The sequence below is a fragment of the Anguilla anguilla genome, chromosome 4 (genome assembly GCF_013347855.1).
Source record: "Anguilla anguilla isolate fAngAng1 chromosome 4, fAngAng1.pri, whole genome shotgun sequence".
Lineage (NCBI taxonomy): Eukaryota > Metazoa > Chordata > Actinopteri > Anguilliformes > Anguillidae > Anguilla > Anguilla anguilla.
In genome coordinates this window covers 27,656,636-27,680,017 of record NC_049204.1, presented here as the reverse complement: position 1 = coordinate 27,680,017, position 23,382 = coordinate 27,656,636, and the positions used below count along the sequence as shown (strand labels likewise).

The 23,382-nt window shown below is 38.7% G+C and overlaps 1 protein-coding gene across 1 annotated transcript; it reads right to left on the bottom strand.

Annotated features, from left to right (window-relative positions):
* Positions 1-2,586: 2,586 nt before the first annotated feature.
* On the bottom strand, positions 2,587-13,610 carry il23r (interleukin 23 receptor). The gene is given in 18 exon segments (XM_035413440.1): positions 2,587-3,868; positions 4,090-4,180; positions 4,476-4,563; positions 5,098-5,241; positions 6,380-6,526; positions 6,705-6,803; positions 7,073-7,254; positions 7,996-8,072; positions 8,075-8,200; positions 8,659-8,741; positions 8,931-9,072; positions 9,503-9,648; positions 9,735-9,895; positions 10,005-10,179; positions 10,357-10,764; positions 11,055-11,137; positions 11,443-12,635; positions 13,346-13,610. Coding segments are annotated over 16 exon segments (2,769 nt in total). The 5' UTR covers positions 11,119-11,137; positions 11,443-12,635; positions 13,346-13,610; the 3' UTR covers positions 2,587-3,232.
* Positions 13,611-23,382: the final 9,772 nt, after the last annotated feature.

The window sequence follows — 23,382 nt, the reverse complement described above, 5'->3', positions numbered from 1 at the left end:
TCCCCCCTCGGAACGCTTGAGCCAGTACCACAAGTCATACATAATATTTGTTCTTGAGGTTATTTACAATGAATAATAACCTATTTCATATATCATGTATTATCGTATTTCAGACTAAAGTCATATATGTCAAAGTGTGGGAAGTATTTGAAAAAGCCATTGGAATTAGCAGGTTATTATGGCAAGGGCAACCATCCATTATTTCAATTGATGCTTTTTCATTTTTTGTTGAGGAAACACATAAATGCCATAACCAATGGTAAAGACTGAATTAATCATTGTAGTTGCTGAACATTATTCTGTAGGCTGTGCAAATTCATTTCAATCAGTGATAATTAAAAGGGAAATTCCCATTTACTTTCTCTTTCCTTTCCATTGCAAAATCGACATTTTCCTCTCCAACAGCAAACTGTTGCAAGGACCACTAAGGGCTATGTGCCATCTCCTGGCAGTGCTGTGGTTTTGCCTAGTTATTTCTTAAATTAAACTAATTTTATTTCCTTGGATATTTGCAGCCACATGTTAAGCACTTATTTATAGCATATCATTGTGGAATGGCTTCCTTAGCACCTACATAACCATGCTCAGTGTTTCTGGACGTATCAGCTGGAAAGGCAGCGGCTTCCCTTTTTCAGTGTAAGATGTGTGAGGTGAACTAATGGATTAGGGCTAATCTAAATTGGCCTATAACTTCCAATTTTTAGGTTTTGAGTTTGTTAAAGAGATTACTACATTGATGTATGTATTTTAAAAACACATAATTGCACTATCTTGATATGGACACTTTAAATGTAACATATTTAGTGGGCCAAATTATTTTAACCCACACTTAGTTGAACTTTACAGTTGAAAGGAAATGAGGACTTCTCAGGAAGTTATGAAAACGGCTTTGGTGTGCAGACGTCACAGTGTCTACACTGTCAGAATGCACTGCTTAACACTGACACTTGCTGTTTTCGGCCAATGACTCACAACACTACTGTCGATAGCTTCCCCTTCAGAGACATATATTTCAGGGAGTGAACATTTGCTTGAAAGCTGGCATATACAAATGTTGAGAATACTACAGTATATGACTTGTTTGACACTGGACAAATCTAGTACATAATGTCTATTTGTTAACTCCTTATGAATCACCCCGTTTTCTGTACCTGAAAATGACATACCCAAAATAAAATGGTTACTGTTCTTGAACCCTTTTGACTTCAAGCATAATGGTCTTTTTTGAAAGGTAACCCATGGGAGGGTTACCTGCCAAGAGTCAGAATTACTCTAAATATTATTGAAACAAAGTAACAGAAGCTCAAACACTGTTTTTTTCTCAACTTTTTTTGAGTGGATACAGATGCTTGGAGCTGTGCCTGGTGGGCTTAGAAATACAATGCAGCCTTAGACACAATGCTTGACAAATCCTGGTCTAATCTGAGGACAGTACCACTCAAAATGAGCAATCTGCATTGCTGTTGTCAGGGCAATATCTAGGCAGGTTCTCAAAAAAGGACACTTGGTAACAAAATGATATTATGGGTTATTGAGGTTTAAAATTCCATATACTTTATACTATATGCTAATGGAAGAAGTAGTGGCTTGCTTTCCCCCTGCCTGTCACCATTCCCCTCCCTCTCTTATCCCCTATCCTCCTCCCTGTCCTTGCTCTGGCCTTGCAACCTCTGGCAGCAGCAGGTCTGGAAGATTGTAGAAAATAAATACATTATCTACCTAATCCATTGAAGTCCATTGATTGAGGTTTATGTCAAATTCCCACCCCCAACAACATGTCAAAACATTCTCATTTCTCAGTATTATGAAAATATTTTAATTATTTTTCATTATGTCAAGTCCTTATTTATAAAAGTACTGAATAATAAAAATATTTTAAGAATTATTTTGATGCTCACTAATATAAAATAAGATCAAGTCCTTCACTGAGCATGCCCTCTGATGTGGAGTCAAAGACGTTTTCTCTGTCCTCCTCAAAAATATTCACTCAGACAAGTGAGTTCTTCCAAGTCCTCCAAAAGCCAAGTTTTCTGTTCAGACTTAGTCATTGCAAAATAGATTTTTTTGCGGTAAAACAACCTTTTCTGGCATACTATGGTTTATTTATGCCAGCGAAACAACGCGTGTCCTTTTATCCTTGCCAAACAACTGATACATGAAGTTAGAAACATGAATTTCATTATCTAAAATGCTTCTCAGTTGTCACTATAATGACTTGCCACTGGCTGGCAGTGTACTGGGTAGAAGTTATATTGTCCATGTTGAGTCATTGCAGGTCCCATTAGCTATATTGAGGGATTGCTTGGCCAGCACCTGTTAGAGGACCTTACAGTTGGGCTTATTTTGTTCCAGAGAATCAGTGATAACTAATTTTGTACACAATACTTTAGGTGTGTATGCAATGGCAAAATTGAAATTATTGATAATTGATCATTATTGTCCCTGAAACATTGGCACAGAGAAGTAGTTTATAGATATAGAACCATGTGTTTTAACACCTTCAAATGGTGCATCGTGTGACCAGATTGATAGAAAATTAATCATAATAGAACAGAATTAATGCAAATAAACCCACTCCAGCCCGAATATGGGTCATCGTGACTTAAGGGGTTAAATCCTTTATTTCAACTCAGTCACAAGAAATCCACCTATGAACAGTGGGGACCAAAGTCTGAGGACACAACTTTTAGTCCCCCTGTATATAAATAGGATGGACAGATGGATCTAAACTAGGTTGACAGCAGCCTAACGAGCAGTTCTGAACAGCTGAAAATTATTTTTTTTAATTCCTGCTGATTGTAAACAAGTGTAAAACGATATAAGAATTAATCAAAGGGCTTGGACACACAAACATACCACTAACAAAGTAATAGCACATAATAGTATATTCCACTTAAAATATTTAACAAAAACCTTTTTAAATATTAATGAACTCATCCTTGTTTCCCATTAGAAATATGGATAATGCTGATTTGCAAAAAAATGCATTTAAAGTGACAAAAAGTATTGGTGTTTCACTGGCATGTTTCACCATTGTTTCCAGCGGTTTTTCTTGCTCATACATGGCAAGCTTGCAGTCTATGTCATTATTCCCCTTCCATCTCATTCACTCACTCTCTCTCTCACACACACGTACACACACACACACACACACACAGACATACACACACATGCACATACACATATATACACACACACGCACATATACACACACACACACACACACACTCACTCACACACATTCCTCAGTAGTGGTACTGTGTGGCATGCAGGGTAATTCCCTGAGGAAGGTGGTGGGAGACAAGTCAATGGCAGGACTTCTCAGGCAGTTGACCAGTTGGTCTGGCAGTAAGGTCTGCCCCAGGTGGATGTCCTCGGGGCAGTCGCCCAGCTCTGTCAGCCCTTCCTCCGGCCAGGACCCAGTGGTGTGAACAATCAGGGGTGTGCCTTTGAAGTGGATGCCTCCCGTGGTGTTCAGGCCTGCCCCAGATCTGTCCTGAGTGATGTCAGAGAGCCAGTCTCTCAGAAACTCGGACACATGCGTACTGCACACTGTGTCCTCCTGGCACGGGATTAGAGTCACCTCTGTGTGCAAGGGAGTCACCCATGGATTATCCTCCTCCTCTGGTAACTCCTCTTGAGCTGCACTGGTGATCTGGGGCTTGTATGCATGATCTTCTTCCAAGAGCGGACCAGTCTCTGGTTTCCTTAGTAACACCGCTCCTTCCATACCCACATCAGCACTCTTGAGCCCCACAGCAGGGGGGTGCCAGTCTGTCCTCTCTGCTGGGATGATCTCCACTGGAGTAAAGGGGGGATCAACATACATGGACCTCCAGGAAGACTCCGAGTCACTTCTTCCCTTCTCCTGAGGTAAGAAACACAATGTCATGGTTTGTTGCAAGAGTGAAAGCAGTGTGATTTTGAAGTAAAACCTGGTTCAGATAACTCTTTAATGTTTGACTGAATACTCAAGTGTTCCAAATAATTGAGCAGTAAATGGAACATACATTTTAATATGTTCTGCAGTGGCATTTGGAAATGTACATCAAATCTGGAACTCTTTATCACTTGAAAAGGGTTATTGACCTGCAGTAGCTTGGTGGCTGTGCTGTTTTCAACTTTGGGGAAGTTCTCAAACAACCACTGGGGTCCAACCATTGTGCATGTCCTCGTAATACTGAAAACAGACAGTTTACAGTATCAGAGTGGTTAAATAGAGTAGTGAAAATGGTGCATTAAAGACAGACAGAAAACACAGGTCAATAAAGTTACAGCAACAATACCAAATGGATTCAATTTTAATCTATAGTTGTTGACTGTGATAATGCATATGCGGGGGTGAGCCAAAAATAACATTGAATAAACCCGAAGACTGCATTACCGCTAAGCATTTTAGTGTCGATAAGATCACAGTGCAGAGAGAAATCACAAGGTATGTAGTTTGATTCAGAAACACTGTTTTCATTTGTTACCTTCTCCGAACACAATTCCAGCACATCAAGTTGGCAAGAATCACCAGAGGGACAGCAATCATAAGGCCAAGCCCAACATCTGACCAATCTGGAGGAGTGTAGTTCCAAAGAAACACCATTACAGAAAACTAACAATGTATAAATAACACAAATTTCATGTATGCATTAGAAAATAGCTCTGAAACACGTTTTACACAATCTCAGAAGATAGTGCTTTAATGCTAGTCAGTATGATTGACTGATATTTTAGGTAGGCTACATACATTGTTTCTGACACTGCACTGATGAAGGAGTGATTTAGTGTATATATAACATTTCATTGAGCAGCAAGTTTGTTGCTCCTGTGGTCTTATGAAAAATGTAGCGTTGGCCTAAACTTTGGTGTAACATTTATAACTCAAGGGTTAGAAGAAGACATAAAGGAAACCTGAACTGGGGTCATTATGCATGAAGCCTGAGCTGATTCGCCCACCCCTCCCCCTCTCAAAACAAGAAGCCCTTGTGATTTGACCACCCCCCAAAAAAAGAAAAATTTATGTAAACATATAAATGAAATTTTAAAAAATGTAAAATTATACTTCAAGCACTGGGTGACCAGTAGTAGCTGAAAGATGCTGCTGACCTTTTGGAGAGCGTTGGAGCTGGCAGAAGACCCCCTCCCCCAGAGGACCCTCCCCAGCAGAGTTGGAGGCAGAGATATGAAGGTCAAAGGGCGTGTCCAGGTGGTTTAGCCACATTTGTCTGGACATAGAGCCTCCCAGGGTCACTGTGAAGACCCAACAATAAAGTATCAAAAACCATTCGTGTTTTTAAATTACTGTTCTAATCTACATTTTGCTAGTATGTTATAGGCAAAATTAAAGGTGCTTTCTCCAGTGTGATTTTGTTTGCTTTACCTATAAATACCTGTGGTATTTAAAAACATTCAAAATGAGTAGATATAAGAACAATAATACACATAAATGTGTTAAATAACATCTGAATGTATTTTAAACAAATGTAATCAAGGTTGGATAGGTGGAAAGTTCTAGCCATGCTATCTTCATGCATGAGCATATTGTTGTTCAACGGTAAAGCAACCATGAACAGGAGGTATGTTAAAAGCATGCAGCTGTTTTCAGTTTCATGAGAGCACATGTAGCCGCACATCTTCCGCTTTTGACTCTCCTTCCTGTTGTTCTCACATCAGATGATTAATTTTAGCTCATCTCACTTGCCACAGCCTAGTGCACAACTGAAGTTGAACAGCCCCTGCTGTTTCAAGTTTCTGCTGCATGGTTTTATTCAAACAATGTACACTTTGAAAATGAACAAAAGTATGATACATATACGTTTTTCACTCCCCAAGAAAATTTAGCATGCAGAGCCCTGTATGGATGTATGTATTGTGGAAGAGACCTTTAAAACGATCCACCAAATGTATTATTGGCTGTTAATTCCTCATACAAACTTTAGGTAAGATAAAATGGCAATATGTAATGCTTTCCGGCCATAGAATTCAAATTTTAAACAAGCATTAAAAAATGTGGGACTAGTGTCACAAGGATGTTGTTTTGTTACCATATACTAAGTTCTAGTTTTACATACGCTGGTGGGCACTGTGGTGAGTACAACCATGCTGAATAAGAGCCATCTAGTGGCAGGATTCTTATAATTTTCACCCTGATGACTCGGAGAACTGAGTTACTGGAAATGACAGAAAGTTTTCAGTAAGCGGAGAAAACCCCTGTTATTGGTCTGTGGCTTTGTATGTGTAATAAAGCACAGGTAGCAGGCTGAAGGATTCAGAGACTAAAGCATGAGTAAATACACACACGCACATACACACGCACCCAGGCATATGTGCGCACACACACACACACACACACACGCAGACACACACACACAGGCAGACATTTTCTCACATTGTTGTCCAGTGTTGCGTTTCCTCACATAGACAGTATAGTTAGTGATGAAACCTCTCTTCTGTTCCAGGCTAAGATCCTCCCACTGAATTAGTATATGGGTTCCTTCGAAATTCAGCAATGAAACTTTTGGCCCAGAGAGTGGTTCTGAAACAGATAAATAAACACATAATGATTATAGAGATTTAATAGGAACAGCCTTTTTTGTGCCATTGTTCTGCCAATCCCCCCCCCCCCTTCCCCTCGCCCCCCCTCATAAATGAAGGGCACTTATACAGATTCAGTCACACTATAAAACAATGTAACAAATAAACATTAAACTTACTCTCTTCTTCAGAATAGGCTTGGCGAAAGGCAGGATCAGATATGCCCACTGATGTTATTGCAAACAAGGATATGTTGAATCTTACTCCTGGTTCCAAACCTGAAATTTTCAGTTAATCATTTTATTTATTCAATTGTTAATCTTCATCACAATTTTAAGTCAGACAGTAAGTGTGTCTGTTTAATCAATGTATGTGTATGTATAACATGTCTAAATGTTTTTCTGCAGCTACACAGGCTACACGGATTATGGATTATGAAAAATTGACTGTTTCTGAATCATCTTCATTTTAAAAAGAAATCATATTTTAGAGTTCAGATCATATCATAATTGTTTTAGAATTGAACATCAATCATAGGAGTCCCTACCTTCAATGAGGGTAGAGCTATCTGCAGAAGCTAGACTCTTCCATTGCATATCTTGAGAGTGGCTCTGCCACTGAACAACATAGCCGAGTGCTGACACATTCTCATGGCGGTACGCATCCCAGGTCAGGAGAACACTGCCTTTATGTGCAGGAGCCACATCTCTCACATGAGCATGGTGAGACCTTCACCCGGGTGAACCAAGGTACATATTAAAACCACAAATCACAGGTCTTGTCAAATCATTGTTCTGTCCTTCCCACCAAACTAGTTCATTAAGTTGTCATTTGATTATTTATAGATATAGTGCATGTGTCACACAATGTCAGATCCTGACATTCCATTATAGGAATGCTGGCAAACACAGAACTTTTGGGAGCCAGGACTGGGATTTGCCCTCCTAGACACTGAAGCATAAACAAAGTGGAGAGTAGGCCTTTTGCATTTATGCCCTAAAGCTGTGGAACATTCTACCACAATATATCAGATTTTTACTGTCAGTTGACAGATTTATAGCACAGCTGAAAACACTTATTAAGGTTGGCTTTTAATTAGTACATTTGTTTTTATTATGGATTTTCTTGTTGTTGCTTTTTTATCTTACCATTCTCCTATTTAATATGCATTGCCTCTCGTCATTGAGTTATTTCAGTTATTATTTATCCATTTCTTTATTTCTCTATTATTGTAGCACTTTCCATGCAATGGTTTACAGCCCAAAGTGCTTCACAGAAGAGCATTTGCAATTACATAATAGAAAAAGAAACAAAGTATTATTATATGTCCTTCTCCCGTAGGGCTAGGCGAGCGAGCTAGACTGTTTCTGCAGCCGTTGCAGGGCTCACAGCGCAAGTGACTAATGCGGATACCACAGAACTAAGCGGAGGGTAGCACTTTTTCCCACAGACCAGCAATGAAACCCTCACCTGCTTCTGAGATGTGCAGAGCAGCAGGTGGGGACTTCCCTGTGGATGTGACAGCGTAGACAAAGATTCTGCTCACGTCAGGTGACACGCGGAACGTTTTCTCTGTGACATTGGCAGGGCAGGTGATCACCTGCCTCCGCCCTCGCTCCTGGTAAACGAGCTCGTGACCCACCATCACATCTCCGCAGTCCTCGGGCCTGAGAGGCTATACAACAAAAGATGAAAAGTTAGTTGACTGATTTCTTTTGGATTTCTCAAATTGAGCTACACAGAGATGTCAATGAATTACCATTTTTCACCTCAGATTTTATATTATGGAAGTATCAACAGTATTGGGATTTTAAATTGTATCATATTTCAAACATTAATAGTACTGCCATGGCATTTTATGCAAATGTTTTTAAAAATCTGCATGGGTTGTACGCATATAGCAGTTTTTATTTTTTATCCACTAGAGAGCGCTCTAATCTCCCTTTCCACTTCGTCTTCTGTGAGTTAGAAAAAACAGTGGCAGTTAAGTGACAGAACAAGTTATGCCTTTAACACAGTGAAATGAATTATTGGTAGGACAGCATTCAGTATTGTTCACAGTATTATTATGGCTTTGTCCTCTAGAGCAGTCCAGTGTAAATGGTTGGCCAATGGTTGGGTACTTAGGTATACCTTCCACAGAACTGTCACACTTCGTGTTCCATTCTCTTGAAAACTTCTGAGTATTCGCCAGACATCTAATTTTTTAGTAGGTGCTGGAAAAGGGAAATGGATAAAATGTGACTATAAATAATCACAAGGTGTTGCTTCTATAAATTAAAAGGGAGAAATATGACATATTGAATGTTTGTCACGTTGTGATAATTCAATAAACTAAGTCTTATGAATTGCACTAAATAGGTGGCACGGAAACATAATTAGCAGACAGCGCTATTATTCCCTACCTGTTCCTGGGCTTGTGTACTGTACAGGGGAGCTCCACTGGCTGCACTTGGGCTTCTTTTCTATGGAGCAGGCTTGAATCTGGAATTCATACCAGGACAGGGGTCTGAGGCCTTCCAGCTGCACCGGACCCTGTCTAGGACCCTGAAAACACAATAATCTCATCAATCTGATATAGACACCGGCTCATAGACTATAGGCTGTGTGCATCAATCCACCAGCTGAGCTGCAATGATTTGTGTGCTGGAGGACTGCTCCACTTGTAAATCTGGTGCAGGTATACTGCACTGCAGGTGCCAAGCAATGCTATAGCAAAGCATGTTCTCGCCTGTGGGGCTACTGGCCATAGCCAAAGTGAGCAGGGTCAGGACTTGATTTTGGACCGTTTTTTCATCAGTGCACCCAGCGCTAGTGCTTTATCGAGGGATGCTACAGAGAGCCTCAGTATTATTAAAGTGTTCTTCCAGGGATTATAAATTTCCATGCAGTAGGAATTTAGATGAAAAAGAAATGGGTCATAAAAATCTTGACCGATAAAAAAATAAATGTTGCAGATTGCTTTCATCAGACTTACCCAGAATTCTGTGTGTCTTCTGGTATCTCCGATTCTGACTCTGGCTCTCCATAGCCCCGATGATTCCGAAATGTTCCAGTGTAATGTGGCCGTCAGGGAATTATTCCCAAACTCCACCATAATGATTTTAGGGGTGCTGGGGATAACTGCAGAGACAAATAAAGAGCTTTTGCACTTTATTTTTGATACAGATGCAGTGCTGAAAACAGACATTCGTGCTGTGTGAACTTACTTATGTCTCTGACTGACAGTGAGATCACATCAGACACTGCCTCTCCCAGGTCATTCTGAGCTCTCACACTGAACTCCAAATCCCCATCAAACAAGGACCGTGGCACACAGACAGAGCTCTTGTTGTAGCTCTGTTGATGGAAAGCTTGGGTCCCATTTTTGCTGTTGGTAAAACAGCAGAACATTGGCATGTTGTAACCAAAGACCAGTAGAGAGAAAAAGGGAGGGAAAACTTCAGCAGACCTAAAGGCAGAAATACAGACATGCTCACAATTTAAATGTAGCAACATTTTTGGTGAGGAGGTGGGTTTCCCTTCCTTTGTTCCAAGTGCAGCTGGCATTTTCTGAATCCTTCTGTGCAAAACATCTCAGTCCAGTAGGCTTCTCTGGAGGAACTGTAGAGACAGGCTGCTTACATTTCCTGCTCTCATGGGCTGTACACCATGCCAAACATTACATTAGTCACATCAACATAGATCAGAATGAAAAAATAACATAAACTGAATCCCAACATTTTCCAACTCCACAAGTAAATATATGCTTCATTTTAGCTACTATTCAAGTACTATTACCATCAGTGACTTGTTCAATTAGGCTATCTACACTGTCAATTCAAGTCAATAATGGCACCCTTTTGGTACTAATTTCATTAGATTCTTTATCTCTTGCTATTTTCATCATAACCACATAATTGGCAATCAAGTACACAGGTTGTGAACGGTTATTACTGATGATGATAGATGGCGTACAGCCAGGCTGGAGGACCGTTCCGCACACGGTCTGCTGCATTTTGTCCTGGCTCACTCTGCAGACCAGCTGAGCATTGGGCACAACGTTAGCCAGTCGCAGGCTCACTGTGGTGCAGTTGATCACCTCTAGGGGGCCCTGGAGCTGGCGGTTGAGATAAATGGAGAAGTGCCTGCCGCAGCGCTCCACATATGAGCGACAGAGGACAGTCAGCTCAGAGCCCATGTACACCACAATACCAGGTTCCACCTGAAGGACTCCGCTACAAATCACTTGCATGGAAGCTGGAGGGAGAAACACAATGGACTAGTTGAGCCGCCATATTTGACGCTGCATAAGGGTCATGATCAAAACTGAAAGCATTCCGACACTACAGCTGCATTAAGATGACGAAAGAAGATTATGACTCTCAAATGTCACGTAGAATGCACATTTTATAAGGTTTCATTGTGTATGCAATAATTAAGATCGTAATCAAAGTAAATACTCTACAAATTAATTGTCATTTGTGTTCTTACTTGAACACAAGATTAAGAAGGAGAATAACAAAAACAAATAAAAAATGTGTACATACATCCAATTTTCCAGCAGAGAAGGTTAACAAACAATATATCCCACACTTTCCTGCAGAAAGCCATGTCATTCACTTGAAAGCTCCTTGAAGTTGACACAAGACAAAATAAGTATTTATAAAGACAGTACATAAAGGTCAGGCTAAAAACATAATTTAAATATCAACTTTATGTGTGATCTTATAATTCTACAAAAATATGGTTTTCTTTTTTGGTTATAAGCAAGCAATTTTCAATAACCATACAAATGGAGAGCTTTTAAGTATCTCTTACTCTCTTACTTTTAAGTATCTCTCTCTCTATCTATCTCTCTCTCTCTCTCTCTCTCTCTCTCGTCTGGTGTTATCTTAATGGAAACTGCAAACAAAGCAAAGAACACAATCTTATTACCTATCATATCATGAATTTAAAACCAGAACCATGAAGTGGTCTTGAAGATCCAACAGAAATGATGTGATGATGAAGATGATACCAATGATGAGGATGACAATGAGAATAATTTGAGGTAATCATGGTCTGCATGTGTAAAATATTCTTTGACTGGAAAAGCAAAGATAAAGTCAATACATCTCAATTGTTAAATTTGTTGAACACATCTCAATGGAAAAAAATAATAATAGCAACCCTTTCCAAAAATCAAATAAAGCTATTTGATGAAATCTGGACATCATTCAGTGTTTCTCTACATGTGCCACTGAGCTAATTCCTCTAATCCCACTAATTCCACAATTTCACCTCAAATACAATTATTTCCCCCAAAAGCTTCTGAACGCACTCAACCATACCAAACCATTCAAGAAAATATCTATGACTACAATTTAAAAAAATAGTCAGTAGTAGATCTCAGTTTATCTAATAGCATTAGTTAAATCCCTGTCTGTGGTTGTCTCTTACTAGATCCTGTCTGTTTGGTATTATGGTTCCTCTTTGTCTTATGGATCATTTTTGTTTGTTTTATGTAGTAAAAAAAAAAGAAAAGAAGGGAGATTTGCTTGTGTGCTCAGCTGGCAATGAAAGTATTCCTTTGTCCATCTTCACACTTCTATGTTTCAACAAAAACTGGCCCAAGCACTCATGTTCGTGCAAGAAAAACAAATCAAGCTCTTTGCCTGTTATTCATTCATTTTCAGTGTGGAAACTTCTTTTGAACTTTTAAATGTAATGACCTACATTTGTGGTCTTTCTGCTCATGCAAAATCTTAAGTGTCCCACATTAACAGGCACCTTCTCGGTCACAGTGGTCTAGTTAACTCAGCCCACTTTTTGTTTTAATCACCAGTTTACAATGAGAAATGTGAAACCTTTTAAAATGTAAATTTAAAGTAAAAAAGAGACAATTTACATGACTGTTATTACTGAAACTAGTGGTTCAGGGGTCCAGCAGACAATTTCCATACTCTGTTTCCCCTTACACATCACCCCCACTGTACTTTAAACATTTGAACCAAAGTGTACAGACGGTAAGTTTTGCAAATAGGAATGTTACTGTTCTGGTGTCCTCTGAAGTTTGCTTTTTTCTTGCAGTCCATTTGTCATGTTCTCATAGAATGTGCCTGAAACACATCTGGACAGCTGCACACTCCCTACAGGAAAGCAGCCACTTTACTCCAAAAGAGTTTTAAAACAGTGGTGTAAATCACTTAAGCTTTAGAGCCATGTCCATTTTTGAAGCTCTCTAATGGTACAACACTGCAAAGATGTCACAAATATAAATGGATGCATCCACATGATTCAGCCTGGGAATTACTGAATGGTACGAATGGGATATTCCTTTGGAAAGCCCCTATAATGGTTTCACTATAACCTTTTTACTTTGAACATTGGTGAAGTAACACTGAGTGAATTTAACATAACCCCACACAAAAAAAACAACATTGTTTTTTTTTTGTATGTGGGGTTATGTGAAATTCTAATTGCTGGGAAGAAATGGAACAGTATAATAGTTGGCTTAACAGTTATAAATAATCTCTAGGGATCACAGAGCTTCTCCACCCTAGCTCCCCAGTGGTGGAACAAACTCCCTGTCCCTCTTCGAACCTCTCCCTCACTACCCATCTTCCGCCGTGGTCTGAAGACTCATCTCTTCAGACTGTTGTGTGAACTAAACTGTGTTCTTGGCTAGAAATAGCTGTACAAAATAAGTATTGTATCTTATTAAACCTGTGTTGTCCATGACCATGAAATTCACTTTTTGTATGTCGCTTTGGATAAAAGCATCTGCCAAATAAATGTAATGTAATCTCTGTGTAGCTTTTATGACAGACAAAGAGAGAGGATGAGAGAGGAGACTTACTTTTCTCTTTATCCCATGTGCTTCTCAGATCAGCCAGCAATAATGTGATTGCGGTGTTGAAGGAGGTAGCATTTAAAACCTGCCCCAATTTCCCTCTCCAGTCTCTGCAAGGGAAGGTCCCACCACTTCAAACAAGTTGAAAAAAGCTATTTTTTGTGACCCAAATCTTGGCAGGAAGTACTCAAAATGTCATGCTGATGTTTCAGATTAGATCCATTTCTTTTAGACCTTGTTGAGAATGAAGAAGTTGAGGACGTGTTGATATTTTGATTGCCTCCACGAATGATCCTTTCTTTGTGAAAGTCTGCATTCAGTTCAGTTCACTTGCACTGCATGTGTAGTTCACACCTCTTTTAACTCTAGAGAAATGACAACCGCACTGTGAATTCAGATGAACCACAAAGCATCTGACAATATCATTAGCAAATGGCTATTTTAAATCAATTCAACATATAGGATGTTTTGACATATTTACTCTCGTATAAAATAGAAGATTTGATTCATTTTAATGGTAATATGCTCTTCTCTGAGATCTTTGAAAAATATATAACATTTGTATAAAGATTCATTCCTCATACCACATTCTCACATTTTGTAACAGAACTATAATTAACACCCATTATGTCATCAGTGTGCCACAATGTGTCCCAAAGCCAGGCTTGTGGTATATTTTTGATCACTATTGTATAGCTAGTTTTGCTCGCCACCACTACACTATTAAGTAATCTTTTATAGCTAATTCTGTATAAAATTACTATCTGTATTGTTTGTGAATCATGGCCAGTATTATCCTGGTTTTGGTCTAAATCATAGTGGCTTTCTGTCATTCTCCATTATTTTGTTTGTTTGTGGTCCGTTCATTTGCAGAATATTTATAAACTAAACTAAAATCAAGTGTTCACACCAGTTCCACTCACCCTAATCTTTATACACTGGAAAATAAAAAGGTGGTGTGACAAAAAATGATGCCGATGGTTTCCATTAGGTGTAATAATATACTCACACACATGCCAGCAAAAAGGGTGTATTAATTTAGAATTGTTCAATTGAAACACAAATAAGTCTATCGTTTATTTGCTTTCAGATGTAAATTGCCCGAATGAAAATGGCACCAAAGCAATCAGACAAAATATTTTGATATATATAGGGTATGGATAAAAAAAAACTGAAACTCCACATGAAAAGGACACAGTTTCACCCAGGCCGAATGGCCAGTGCCTAATGTGGCAAGGGGAACATTGTGGAAAATTACGACAAATATCCCAAATACGAACAAACTGCTTAGAAAAAAGGAATAGCCGCAACAAGTCAAAGCTCACTGACAAGGACAGATGGACACTTAACAGGATAGTCATTAAACACCCAACAACTACAGTCTCTAAATTATCACAAAATTGAGCCAATACCCCTGTCTCAACAAAAAACTATATGCCATGAGCTTAAGAAATTGTGATTTATGGTGCCATTAGAAAATTATTTGTATTACTTGCATGTCTTCTAAAGTCTATTTTTCAGCTTCCTGTGCTCGGAAAAAGCCTGTCAGCTCATCTAGAGATCAACCCAGATTTGATGTGGTTGTAGCTGCACACGCTCATTTGCAGTTCTACTTCATTAACTATTGAGATGAGAGCAAAAAATATCCTGATTTCTTTTTTTTAATGAGCACAAAAATGATTCATTCTTCCTGACACCAAAAAGCCTCTTCTATACTTTCCAATGGAGTAAATCAATTGATCAATGAATCAATCTCTAAACATGCTGCATCATAAAATATGATTAATTTAATCATTCATATGACTTTCATGAGTGAGAAAAATGATATGTTTTTTAGCACTACTGTGAGAAACTAATTTATGGGCTCTTTGATGTGCTTTCAATATGTTATGAACAGCTTGTTAACTTTTCACCACAGTCATCAACAAAGTGATGAACATAGTGTGGTCTGATGACCTGAATTTAGAGACTCAAAAGTTCCAACAGCACAGCAAAGACACATCATACTGACTGATGTGTAAAAACATGTTCATCCCACTACAGTTGATCTTCCTCCTTTGTTTCATGTGACACACTCAGACATATCAGAATGATACCCATTCACTTTAATTGCCATAATTGTACATTTTTGCACTCTAATTTGAAACTCCCATTTTAATTTGGCTGAATTTAGTCAAAAGCACCAGGGGAATAGACACCAAACAGTTTTGTACACACAAGATATGTCATAATGTTTTTTACAACATAAACGCTGCTAATCTGCAGTTTCTCTCATTAATGGGGATGATGCAGTGAAACAGATCTTGTGGAAAATTAGTCAAGAATGAAACTGAAATGCTGGTATAAGTTGCATATGGATACATCTTGCTCCTGACCCTCAATCAGTCTTTCCTTTTAGACTTCTCATAGTTAACCACCTCTGCTAAAACACTGTTACCTAACATTGTATAATAGAGTGTCATTATGAATGGTTGCTAAAACATTATTAACTACATTATAAATCTAATACAATGCAAGACTGCCATCTAAGACACTGCACCAAGCTGCTTTGCTTTGCTTCACAGATCATTCACACTAGCATCCTACATTAATTGCATATAATCCTGCACTTGTTCTGAAGCAAAATAACCTGATTGTCATCGCTGAATGTGATCAAATTCATGTGACTGATGGAAACTATAATGAATCCAAGTCAAGGTGAATAACTGAAATGTGTGACATCATTGGTTGTAACTAATATAAGAACAAATCTCCCATAGTTGCTTAAAGTAGTTTGTACCTGGCAACCACTGAGTACATTTTGTCACAGTTTGCCATTGCAGTCTGCCTACACCAGCTGCTCTGCAGCTTGCAGGAGTTCTGAATCTATGACACACAGATGCGAACAATAAGTGTATGTGGCTAGTGTGCAAAAATTTAAACTGATATCACACACATCAAGATTCAGTTGAACACACAGCCAATTTAATGGCATTATTTAATTCAATTAAGTTGGTTTGTATTCAAATAAACTTTAAAGCTGTTTAAGACTTATAAGTCCAAGAAGCAGCAAAAGGTGTGGCCTGAAATGGTGGTCCCCAAGCTGGAGTTTTTTCCGCAACAGCGGGGCCAGCCCTACAAACGCGAATGTCTGTGACTGAGTGACTGAGTTATGAAGTTACACCATTGGTCGGCCGGATCACGTGTGTCATAACAACCGAATAAACAACAGCGTGAGTACAGCATTTTATTCTCAGGCAGAGTGACAAACAGGGCAAAGCATATGTCTATGGGGCAGAGGATAGGATTACGCTACCGAAGAAAAAAGGTAGATTTAACTAGCTAACGTTAAATTAGATAGATTTAAATAAACATTCGCAATGTATTCTCTATTGATGTTCATGGCCAACTAATTCTTATTAATATTAATAATATATCGTGAAATAATGTTCCAGCTAACGTTAGCTAGGTAACGTAAACAGATTTGCAACTATATATGAAATAGGCGAAATATCGCTAACAACTTGTACCTAGTTATGTAGGAAATAATGTCCTTGTTATCCTCCAGTGATTATTTTTTCAGTACTTTAGAGATTTTTTTCAGTGCCGGCAAATAAGTCAGAGGTGGCCCAGCGCTAGCTTTTGGTTGCTAAGGGGACCTGTATCGACCGCCCCATAAATGAAGGAAACTTAACATCAATTTGCTAGCATAGTGTAAGTGTCCTGTCTTGCGTATTTGAGGTTTATATGAGAAAGGGTTGTCGCTATCGGCACGTCCAGGAGTCTGTACATATTCACAGTTGTAACCATTTTTATAAGGTCTATGCTTGTAACCCAAGTCGCAGGAAGCAAAATAGCCGTTAGGAAAGCAGTTTTAAATTATGAAGCAACGTCTGCGCCAATGGGTTTAGTGGGTCGCGATGAGATAATTCCGAGCGTGTTGCTTGTCTTAAAGTTGATATAGTAAATAAGGCTGTATTAATATAACTAAATGCATATGTATGAAGTTGGTTTTTCACATTTAGACAGTTTATTATGTGAATTTTTACAAGACGTACATTTTAATAGGTAACGATGTCCCGTTCTCTAATAAATTACAAAGTTAATACACTAGCGGTTCAGGTGGTCGATACACGTCCCGCCCCTCAGGTGGTCGATAATGTGCTCTCGCTCTAACGTTACTTTCGCTAGAGAGGGGCTCAAGGTTCTTAGCTATGCCCCGAATTTTTGAAGGGAAAGAAGTGCCTTCTAGTTCTAAAATATGTAACGTTAGTGGTGGCTACTAGGGACTACAGTATTTTAATGTTGTTACTGGTTGCATGATCAACTATTTGTGATGTGAGAGAATTATCTAACGTTACTCATTCTCAAATGTAACCTTATTAGACAAGTACACAGGCAGGATCAGTGGAGGCGAGTGGAGCAGGAGAGCAGAGTGAAACAGGAGAGAGGGCAGAGAGGAGAGGAGAGTGGAGAAGGACAGGAGAGAGGAGAGAAAACGAAGACTAAGCACAGGCTATCAGGCTGGGACCCTAAATGGGTAGACAAGACAAGGTCCACCCATGGCTCTCAGCCAGGCTGCAAACTTTGCCACTTTGCCACTGTGCGTCCTTAAAGTCGATGTCCACGCTGTGATATTGTGGTATCTGCCCATTTACGAAAAAACCCCTTTCAGACTGAAATAGGGGAAAGTTCATTTGGAATTATAAAAGTCAAATTTCATCATTTCAAAATATTTTTGTCAAGAGGACAAAAGATATTCTCACCATTATGTTAATATTATCACAGTCTCACCATTAAACTTGAATTGTCACAATCACATAAAGTTCAGTTGCATATACACATGACATGCACATGCACCCAACAGGGTGGACATATGAATCATAAGCACGCGTGTGTAAGATAAAATGTCATATTTATCATATTTGCTATATTTTAAAAATTGAATAATGCCTGATGGACAGATACTCTGCCTGATCCCAGCGCCACAAGTACTCAATGGTAACATCCAGATGGAAGTATGTGGAAGAGCAGTTAAGGTGAGCTGTAGGCCAAGAACTCTGTGAAGTCAGAGGTGATATGAATGCTGCTGACTTTGCACATTTATTCCTATATTTTACTTTAATGTGCCTGAGTTTGTGTGCTTCCGTAATAAGTACTCGTGTTTTGAAATAAGTTCAACTAATTCAATTCTAATTCAGTATTAACAGTTTATCCAACCTTTTATCACAAAATGTCTGTCTCATTGAAAATTTGTCCTGTCATAGCTGTGTGCCCTGTCAGGTCTTGGTCCAGCCTGTCATCTTGGTATTTTCTAATCATAATTTAATCATATTATCAGATATCAATAGCTTTTGTGTAGCAGGTTAAAGAATTATAAATCAACATATACTTTATTATTTAAGTTTAATTTAATATTTTTATTTTGAAAATAATGTGTAAGTTGAGTAAGTTACTTCAAAAAAGCACACATTTTACACAAAATGTAAGTATTATTATAGTCTAATGAAAATACTTTTAATTAGATATGTATAGGCAGGGTGGACGTATAGTGAGTTCCATAATGTTTGGGGAATCATTATGGAACTTTTTTTTTTTTTGGCTCTATACTCCACAATTTTAAATTTGTAATCAAACTATAATCAAACTAACTATACTAAGGGCATTTTTATACATTGTATGTTCACCATGTAGAAATTGCAGCACTTTTTATACATGGCCTCCACTTCAGGGCACCATAATGTTTAGGACAAACGGTTTTACCAGTGTTTCTGATTAGTCAGGTGCATTCAATTGCTTCCTTGGTGCAGGTGTACAAGAGCTTTTAGTATCTCATCTTGTTTCTAGGCTTTTGACTGCCTTTGGAGTCTGTTATTGATGTTTGTCGACATGAGGACCAGAGTTGTGCCAATTAAAGTCAAGGAAGCCAATATGAGGCTGAGAAATAAAAAAATAACAGACATAATCCAAACCTTAGGCTTACCTAAATCACTGTTTGGACCACGGTTAAGAAGAAAGTGAGAAATGGTGAGCTCAGTAATCACTAAGAACCTTCAAGGCCAAGGAAGACCTCTACAGTTGATGACATGATAATTCTCACTGTAATGATGAAAAACCTCTATACACCTGTTCAACAGATCAGAAACAATCTTCAGAAGGGAGGCATGGATTTGTCAGTGACTACAGTCCACAGAAGACTTCACAAACAGAACCACAGAGGCCGTAATGGGGAAGATACACATAATTTTATAATTATTAGAGCGATGTTTCGACTGGTGATTGCCGTTTCTTTTTTCTCTTCCTCGCTCTTCCTGTCAGGACGTGTGATAATGGGGATAACGAGGGATGATGCCGGTTGGTCCTGTTACGCCAAACGTGTGCGAACCCCAAACAACGCCCCAAACAAAAGAGGCACAGAAACACGTCGAAGTGAGTCAGCTGGCTGGCTATCGTTTGTGAAAGTGAGAGAAGTTGCAGAAGAACTCCTTCTAAGCAAGCTGTGATATCGTATTGCCTTCATGTAATTCCGTAATCGATTCCATTTTCTCTGCATGCATTTGTCTTTTCTATAGGCTAGTGAATACGCTGCGATAACAAGAATTATTTAGAAAGCGCTGCACATCTAGACTTCACGCACTCTTCCTCTGGGTTGTGCTTAATTGATTGGTGAGTTTTTATTGATTAAACTGTATTAAAATATTGTTTCGGAATTTACAATGTATCGTTGTACATGCAGGTTTCTTCTCTGTATAAGCAGTGGCTTTTAGAGTAGCCGTTGGGTGGCTAAGCGTCTGAACGGTTTTGCATCTGTGAATTACAGCTACATTTATGGGTAATCTTTGATGCGGCAAAATAGACTTTGACCTGTGTCTGCGTATTGTATGCATGAAGTTTTGCCTTTATAAACTGGTGGTGTTAGCCTCTTGTATTTAGGCAACTAATGCTGTCTGCAGTCAGTTTTGGTGGAGTAACTTTTCCTTGCAACTGTACATACTGTATAGATAAACTGATAGATATCCCCCATGGGGAATTTTTCCTAGCAGCATATAACATTCACATTTACGAACAAATTTTATTCCAACAAACCTACAATCTTTTACACACACACACATATATATAGAAGGGCGAGGAATGAATGAATTAATGAATACTGATTGCTGGTTTGCATTTTAATTTGAAATATGACCAGATTACGCTTCCATAATAATCATCTAATGTATGATGTAATATCACATAACCTACATTTGTTCATGTTACTGCCACCTGCTGGTAGAATTATATAATCTACCAGCAGGTGGCAGACCTTTCACTAGGTCTGGAATGAGTTATTACAGTTGTAGTATCAATATAGGTCTCCAAATCACCAGGGAGAAGCATAGAGTCCCCAGTAGCAGGGAGCAAATTCACAACCATGTCAAAGACATAGCTGTTTTATATTCCATAATGATCACAGTATTTCCAGATAATCTAGATACTTACAATATAAATTCAAATATATATTCTAAATTGCATCACCAAGCAATTGCATCACATTAATTTAAAGGCTCTTAAATGTAAATTATTATTATTATTATTATTTTTGATTGGGAAATTATTTTTTCATGAAGACCCATAGGACACCTTCACATGCCTTCTGAAGGTCCCCTCACCTGCAATAAACCCATCTTTCAAAAGCATCCATTAGAGAAAACTGGAAAGCCTTGTTCACGTCATGCCTTTGCTGTTACATATATTTAAAAATCTTTCATGCGTCAGATAAGGCAGAAATACATTCCCTGTCTGATAATACACATTTTTACACAGTACACCAAAAATGGTGCAAACAGGGATAAATGTCAATTTGCCAATTGTAAAGCTGAAACCTGGATGTGGGGGGTGGGGGGGGGGGGGTTGTCCATGACTTAATTATGCAACATCCATTATCTATACCCACTCATCCAGGGCAGGGTCATTGGGGGTGCTGGAACTGATCCCAGCAAGCATTGGGCAAGAAGCCGCCGATCAGGGCACACACACCATTCACTCACGCAATTTAGAGTCGCCAATTAGTCTACCTGCAAGTCTTTGGAGTGTGGGAGGAAACTGAAGTACCCGAAGGAAATGCAAACTCCACACAGAAAGGCTCAGGCCGGCTAAGGTACAGAAACCCAAGACCTTCTTGCTGTGAGGCGACAGTGCTACCCACTGCACCACCATGATGCCCTTATTCTGCAACATTTGTGATCAAAACTGAAAAGCATTATCCTTCGGCCCAGCAATTTTTTTTCCCTGTAGGGACTCTCTGGTCTTTCTTGAAAAACATATTGTCAGATATCTAATTTTTAGATTAGCACCTTTGAGAAACAGACAATAGAATTTAATGAGGGGGTCTGTTTTTCTCTCCCTCCTCATGACAGGCATAAAAAGATGTCCTGGAATTTTCTCTCCTGGAAGTTTTATGACTTTATTACTTTATATTATAGGAGCACACCATAATTATTGGGTGTCACAAACACACAGAGATTATGTTCCTTTTGATTTTAAATTGAATGTAATCTGTGGTATTTAATTGAAATAATGGATTGAAAATCTTAATGTTTGTGTAGATAATGGATGTTGGGGCCTGATAGCTAAATCTTTTCCAGTTTTAAGCAGAAACCGACACGATTTTACATATCAAATATTTTGCCTGAAGGTGGAGATTGCAACTGCCTTGATTTAACAAATATTTGGCTAAAGATGTCACCTCTCTTTTTAGAAGCAAAAGTAAACGACCATTTTTAAAAGGTAGCAGCCGCTGAGTTGGATTACCTCCAAACATATTCATGTTTGGTTTTATTATTTGGATAATAAATGCTTAACGCTGCTTCCAGAAACATTAGGCAACTTTAATATGTACATTTATTAGCTTTCTGATAAAAAAAGTCCTTGTCTGACCATGCTCTCACATCTCCACCCTTCCACACCTCACCCAATCAATGCAGCCATGTTTCCCCACTCGCTCTCAGCCATTCTTGGAACAACTTGACGATTTAGACATTACCAAAGGTCAGAGTTTTTGGATGCTTAATATGCTGTATATATGGGATCTCTCAGTATTTCATTGCAAACTAAAAAAGAGCAAATTCATTTTTACTTTTTTGCCTGAACAATTGCCTTTGTGGCACTTTATTTCTTCCGAAATTATGAATAGAAACTAATCTAAGTTTTATTGTAAATGGTACAAATGTCTTGCTTCATATAAGCCATTTCAAGTCTCTGTGATGCTCACACTTGTAGTTATAAAGCTTTAAATAGGGTACCCCCTAAAGGGGCAAGGATTGGCCAGATTTGGCATGCACTTAATATGCGTTGCAGGGACGTTCAGGTGTTGATCTCTGTTGTTACCATCTGGAGAATCTTATCCTTGCATCCGGGCCAGGTGTAGTGTGTGGTGTATGCAGGATCTGTTTTTGTTTTTTTTTGGTTTTTGTTTGGTTGTAACTTAGCCACATAGCCTCACACTGTACTTACACACATCATGATGTTATTAACTACACACACCTCTAGTTGTTCCAATGACCTTCGGTATGCACTTATGGTACATTGCTTTGGATAAAAGTGTCTGCCACATAAATGTAATGTAATGTTATTAGCAAAGAACTACCCATAGCAATGATGCATGGTGCCAAGGAGGAAACTATTCAGGTTTGGGCTAAAAGTGTACAATGCTGTTTTCCCCCTTATTTATTTTTTATTCCTCTTTTTCCCCACTGTTTATTTGGTTTGTTTCCTTTTTATCTCTCAATTTTCTCAGGAGATAAGACATATTGTGGGTGAGGGTTGCCACAGAGGGGTGCCAGTGCATGCAATGTGAATATGGGAAATGTAATGTTCTATGTGCAATGCCTGTGTTGTATGCTTTCAAAATGCAATAAAAAATGTATCAAAAATAAAATAATAAACTTGTTTTCTAAGTTTCAGGAAGTTATGACTAATTCACATGTTGGCTTTCTTTTGCATAACTGTACCATGTCATGTCTGAGTATACAGGTATTGTGACAGAAATTGGCCAAATACAAATTACTCATTAATTTATTTGCCAG